At 42.8% G+C, this 6,247-nt stretch overlaps 1 protein-coding gene across 16 annotated transcripts in view; it reads left to right on the top strand.

Annotated features, from left to right (window-relative positions):
- Positions 1 to 6,247, top strand: part of TCTN1 (tectonic family member 1) — a 37,680-nt gene that overhangs the window by 17,167 nt on the left and 14,266 nt on the right. For 10 of the 16 annotated variants that reach the window (XR_001880566.1, XR_001880568.1, XM_017847564.1 and 7 more), the window contains exons 5-8: positions 1,435 to 1,522; positions 3,455 to 3,517; positions 3,920 to 4,029; positions 5,695 to 5,715. Coding sequence is in view for 13 of the 16 variants with exons in the window: in XM_017847564.1 (XP_017703053.1) it covers positions 1,435 to 1,522; positions 3,455 to 3,517; positions 3,920 to 4,029; positions 5,695 to 5,715 (282 nt within the window). In the remaining 3 variants the exon portion in view is untranslated. The remainder of the gene's footprint in view (positions 1 to 1,434; positions 1,523 to 3,454; positions 3,518 to 3,919; positions 4,030 to 5,694; positions 5,716 to 6,247) is intronic. The other 6 variants (XR_001880567.1, XM_017847547.1, XM_017847521.1 and 3 more) reach the window with 1 other exon arrangement.

The following is a 6,247-nucleotide window of genomic DNA, read 5'->3' as shown; positions in this document are numbered from 1 at the left end:
GGAGTGCAGTGGTGTGATCTCGGCTCACTGCAACCTCCGCCTCTCGGGTTCAAGCGATTCTCCCACCTCACCCTCCCAAGTAGCTGGGATTGCAGGCACTCACCATCATGATCAGCTAATTTTTGTATTTTTGTAGAGACGGGGTTTCACCATGTTGGCCAGGCTGGTCTTCAGCTAACTTTTGTGTTTTTGTAGAGACGGGGTTTCACCATGTTGGCCAGGCTGGTCTTGAACTCCTGACCTCAGGTGATCCGCTCATCTCGGCCTCCCAAAGTGCTGGGATTACAGGCGTGAGCCACCGCACCCAGCGAAGAGCTGCAGTTTACAAAATATTCTTGGCGCGGTGGCTCACGCCTATAATCCCAGCACTTTGGGAGGCTGAGGCGGGCAAATCACTTGAGGTCAGGAGTTCCACACCAGCCTGGACGATATAGTGAAACCCTATGTCTACTAAAATACAAAAATTAGCAGGGCATGGTGGCGCGTTCCTGTAGTTCCAGCGACTTGGAAGGCTGAGGCACGAGGATCACTTGAACCCAGGAAGCGGAGGTTGCAGTGAGCTGAGATCATGCCACTGCACTCCAGCCTGGGCAACGGAGCGAGACTCCATCTCAGAAAAAAAAAACAACCAAATATTCTTTTCTGTGTATGTATCTGAGCTGTTCCACTCTTAACAGACATGTTTCCAGTTTTTGCTTTTATCCACAATGAACATTCTCATATATGCATACATTTTTGTACACTTCACTGATTAAATCCTTAGGATACATTCCTATAAATGAGTTAGTTTGGTAAAATGAATGGAAAATTTAAATATTGATACCAGATTGCCCTCCAAAAAAATTGCAGTGCTTTACACTCCCAGCTCCAGTGAGTGGAAGGACTTGTTTCCCATACTCCTGCTGGCACTAAAGCATTTGGATAAACTTGCAAGTTCGAGAAAATTGGCTATAAACCTAATAGCTATTAATCTGGGTTTTGAAGATTGGGAAATAATTTTGTGGGGTTTGGTTTTGGGAAAGAAGGCATTCTTTCATAAAATTGATTCATAAAAAATTGATTTTTATTTTAATGTATACTGTATATGTTATTTAAATAATTAATGCTAGTGAAAAATAATTCTCTCACCCCTGTGTCCAGCCACTTAGTTCCTGTCTGCAGAGGCAAACTGTTATGTCAGTGTCTCATGTACCCTTCCAGAGGAATTCCATGACTAAGAAGCCTACAAATACAGTAACATGCACACACACAAACACACATCCTTTAAAAAATGGCGACACAACTAAATGTGAGCTTCTTGAGGGCAAGGACCACATCTGTTTTTTGCTTATCACTGTGTCCCTGATGCCTGCGGTGCTGCTTGTAGGTGCCCAGTAAAGTGTTGAATGAATACCTTAATTACACCATAATTACTGTTGGTTGTTGTGTTTGCAGTATGGGGTGCCTCTGCAGACTTCAGATTCGTTTCTGAGATTTCCTTCCTCCCTGACATCATCTCTGTGCACTGATAATAACCCTGCAGGTAAGAAAGTGGCCATTCTTCTTTTCTTAGACATTTGCTGTTATTATTAGGTTGGTGGAAAAGTAGTTGTGGTTTTTGCCATTAAAAGTCATGACCAAAATCGCAATTATTTTTGCACCAACTTAATACCTTACATTTGTAGTAGTCATAATTAAACAGGCCTTGTGACTAGAAACAGAATCTCCGGGTTAAAGAGGCCTCAAAGGTCATGTAGTTCAATTTCCCACTCAGGGCCAGTCTTTTCTACCACGTGCAGCCACTGCTTGAGCACTTGTAGTGATGGGGAACTGACTACCTGAAAACAGCTCACTCCATTGTTTACTTCCAGTTGTTGGAAAGTTCTAAAGCATATCAACAGCTAACAATTATTAAGCACTTATTTGTGCTGGGTATTATGTTAAGTGCTTGCATGTGTTTTCCCTTTAATTCTCTCTGTAATCCCTTAAGGTTAGTATCTCCGGTTTTTTTTTTTGTTTTTTTTTTTTTTTTTTTTTTTTTTTTTGAGACAGTCTCGCTCTCGCCCAGGCTGGAGTGCAGTGACAACATCTCGGTTCACTGCAAGCTCCGCCTCCTGGGTTCATGCCATTCTCCTGCCTCAGCCTCCCGAGTACCTGGGACTACAGGTGCCCGCCACTGTGCCTGGCTAATTTTTTGTATTTTTGGTAGAGACAGGGTTTCACCATGTTAGCCGGGATGGTCTCGATCTCCTGACTTTGTGATCTGCCCGCCTCAGCCTCCCAAAGTGCTAGGATTACAGGTGTGAGCCACCACACCCGGCCAGTATCTCCATTTTTTAGAGCAGGAAACAGAGATGTGCAGTTTCTTATTCAGGCTTACGCAGGTGGTGGTGGAGCAGGGATGCAGTTGGCCTGCAGCCTGTGCTCCCCTATGCTCTTCTCCATTCAGGAGCCTCCAGGAGTTTGCAGAGTGGCTCCCTAGGCAGTGGAAGGCAGCAGGCTTGGCTCTGCCATCCCCAAGGGGCCTCGCAATGAAGAAGCTAAGTAATGAACGATAGGAAAATGTATTCTGCTGAAAAGACAATTTTGCACACACCAAGAACAGTGTAAATTAAAACCAAACCAAAGGCTGGGTGCAGCTGTTAATGCCTCTAATCGCAGCACTTTGGGAGGCTGAGGTGGGCAGATTGCTTGAGATTAGAAGTTTGAGCCTGGGCAACATAGCAAAACCCTGTCTTTATAAAAATTACAAAAATCAGGCCAGACATAGTGATGCACATCTGTAGTTCCGGCTACTCAGGAGGCTGAGGTAGGAAGATTGCTTGAGCCAGGGAGGTGGAGGTTGCAGTGAGCTGAAATTGCACCACTACACTCCATCCTAGGTGACAGAACGAGACCCTGTCTCAAAGAAAAAAAAAAGAAAACAAAATCAAAACAACTCCCCACTGCAACAAAACCTAAAAACCAAACTGAGATACCATTTTCCCCTGTCAGATTGGCAAAACTCAAAAAAACTGAAGCTGTGGGGAAATAGGCACTCACCTACATAGCTGATAAGACTAAATTGGTACAACCTTGGTGAAGGGCAACTTAGCAGTTTGTATCCAGATTACCAATAAATGTGCTCTTCAACCCAGCTGTTCTACTTCCAGGAGTTGATCCTACAGAAATGCTGGCCAACATGCAAAATAATAGATTGCAGCATTGTTGGTGATAGCAAGGATGGAGACAACTTAAATGTTCATTAATAGGGAACTGGTACAATAATTATGCCACATCTATAATATAATACTAATTATCCCCAAGAAAGGAAGAGCTGCTTCATGTAAAGACAGGCCAATCTCTAAGATATATTGTTCAGTGAACAAAATGAGGGGCAGAATAGTGTATATATTGTACATTTGTTTCCAAAAGGGGAAAGAATAATAACAATATATGTATGTTTTTTACACACATATTTGCTTTTTTTCCATAGAATATTTCTCGAAAGATACACAAGAAGCCTCTTGCCAGTTGCCTCTGGAGAAGGGGACTGGTGGTAGGTGGGGGGCAAGACAGGAATGGGAGGGGGCTTTACTTATTATCTTTTGTGCTTTTGAATTTTGAATACAATCTCATGAATGTATTACCTATTTGAAAAATAATTTAAAACCCTCTTTAAAATATTGTAGGCCAGGCGCACAGGTTCACACCTGTAATCCCAGCACTCTGGGAGGCCGAGGCGAGAGGATCACTTGAGGTCAGGAGTTTGAGACTAGCCTGGGCAACATGGTGAAACCCTGTCTCTACTAAAAAAATAAAAATAAAAAAAAATTGTATATCTGTGTTGTAACTTATTTTACAGTTTTACCTAGATTGCAATTTTTTAGTTGCCATTGGGAAATTGAAAAATTTCTTCTCTTTTGTATTTTTTTTCCTTGGGAATGTTAATGATTTCCAGCATTTCTGGTGAACCAGGCTGTTAGGTGCACCAGAAAAATAAATTTAGAACAGTGTGAAGAAATTGAAGCCCTCAGCATGGCTTTTTACAGCAGCCCGGAAATTCTGAGGGTAAGAATTGTTTTGAAGTGGAACTTACTCATTAGGTATGTTTCTGTTCTTTCTGCCCTTTTAAAATATGACAAATACAGAATAATTTCAGTACATGATTGACATTCAAGTTTAAATTTCTCCAGTACTTTTATATCAGTGATTATTGAAATAATCCTTTAATTTTATTTTATATAGTTAGCTCATATTTTACTTTTGTTGATTTTTTTCTTTCATTCATTTTGATGGTAACCAATACCTGTCTCCTGAATAAAACAAATATTTACTAATAACTAAAACTTTAGAAATCATAAAAACATCTTCATGTCTGTGACAGAAATAATCTTATTAGCCCCAAAAAGGGCTCTCTCTCAGAAACAGGCCAGAAAATAAGAGGAAATCTGCTTTCTGGTTGGCAGATGACACAGGCAGTCAGGAAAGAACAGGAAATGGGAGAAGAGGGCACGGTGGTGAAGGGGCCCCTTCTCTCTGGTTGCAGTGTCTGAACCCTAAACTGAAGAAATGAGTGAGGCCACTGGCCCACATGACAGATAAGATGGAGGGTGGCAAGGCAAGAAGACTTTTTGCAATGATTAAAAACCATATGATAGGCTGAGGCAGGAGGATCACTTGAGGCTAAGAGTTCAAGAACCAGCCTGGGCAACATAGTGAGACCCTGCCTTACAAAGAATAAAAAAACTAGTGTGGCATGTTTGTGCACACCTGTCGTCCCAGCTACTCAGGAGGCTAAGACAGGAGGATCACTTGAGCCCAAGAGGCTGAGGTTGCAGTGAGCTAAGGTTGTAGTGAGCTATGATCACACTCCAGCGTAGGTGACAGAGTGAGACCTGGTCTCTAACAAAACAAAATAACCCCCCCCCGCCAAAAACATATGATTATTGTCAAAGGGGTCCCTTCCCAATTTCCTTTTTATGAGGGGTACAGGGGTAGGGTGGTTCATGGCACCATTATTTATCTGGACTTCAGTTTTTAGGATCAAGTTTAACCTTTCCCTCTCCTCTCATTTTCTCTCTCCCTCTCTTGTGTAAGTCAGCCATCTAGGCTTGTGAATTCTTCTAGTTAGCTTGAGCTCACAGTTGTCTTGAAGTAATTCCTTGGGCATCCAGGTACAGTTCTCTTTCAGCACAGTCTCTCCAAACAGGTGTATTTGTCTCCCTCCCCACATTTCCCAGTGGGCCTTTCAGAAACAGAGCTGTGGCTTTACTGGGGAGGCAAGGGCTTGTCATTGAGGAGGCTTGGGCCAGAGGCAGGAAGACTAGTTAGGATGTGGAAATCGCCTGGGCAAGGAATGGTGGCCTTTCAGCAAGGACAGGTGCAGTGAGAGTGACCAGGAGTGCAAGAACTGTGCTTCTCACAGTGCTTACGGCCGTGAGACCATGTGGAAATACACGATAATGACCCTGGAGCATGGAACCTTCCTGAGACTAGCTCAGTGAGCTTCCACCTGGAGGAAATGAAGATAGAAGGAAAATGCAACATGACCTCTTTGATTAGGATGTAGATTCAAACAGATGGAGATGGGAAGTCTTGATCAAGGAAATTCTGTTTTCTTCTTTGTGAAACCTTTAATAAGATGAATATACTCTTCAACTCAAGATCTGAAAAGCAATGAAAATGCTTCTTTTGCTGTACTTAACACAATTTTTTGTGGTTTCTTTTATCTAGGCACCTGATTCAAGAACAAAGGTAAGAGTATTTTTTTTTTTTTTGTAAGGGAAAGTAGGATAGTTTATAATACTGTCTTATTTCTGAGCCCTTTTAAATGAATATAGTTACAGTTAGAAGGGGACCTTGTTGTCAATAGCAAATATATTTGCCAAAAAGCAAGCAGAAGTGCAATAGGGAAACTCCTTAGTGGGAGTAACACTTCTGGGCTTTCCAGCTGCCTCCGTTGTTGTGGTTTTTGTACTCTTCCACGGTTCAGTGACACCACTGTCGTGACCAGCAGTGGGTGTGATTGACAGATTCTGGACATTCAGGCTGTCCCTTGTTCTCTTCTTGGTCTCTTGTTGAGAAAGCTGTCCAGCTCCCAGGATGCTGCCTGTCCAGGGCAGAAGCTGTAAGCACTTTGGCCAGTAGTTGTCCACACCATGTGGGAGGCGTGCCCCACGGTGTACCTTCAGGGCTTTATTTGAGGGTGGGTTCTTTTCAAAACCTTATCGCCCCAGCCCAGGGTTCTGCTTGGTTGTGGTCAGGATGCCAGGGTCTCTTCATGGCT

This window comes from Rhinopithecus bieti, unplaced genomic scaffold (genome assembly GCF_001698545.2).
Source record: "Rhinopithecus bieti isolate Rb0 unplaced genomic scaffold, ASM169854v2 scaffold_947, whole genome shotgun sequence".
Classification (NCBI taxonomy): Eukaryota; Metazoa; Chordata; class Mammalia; order Primates; family Cercopithecidae; genus Rhinopithecus; species Rhinopithecus bieti.
Note: the sequence above shows the minus strand (reverse complement) of the source record. Positions and strands in the feature narration are given on the sequence as shown.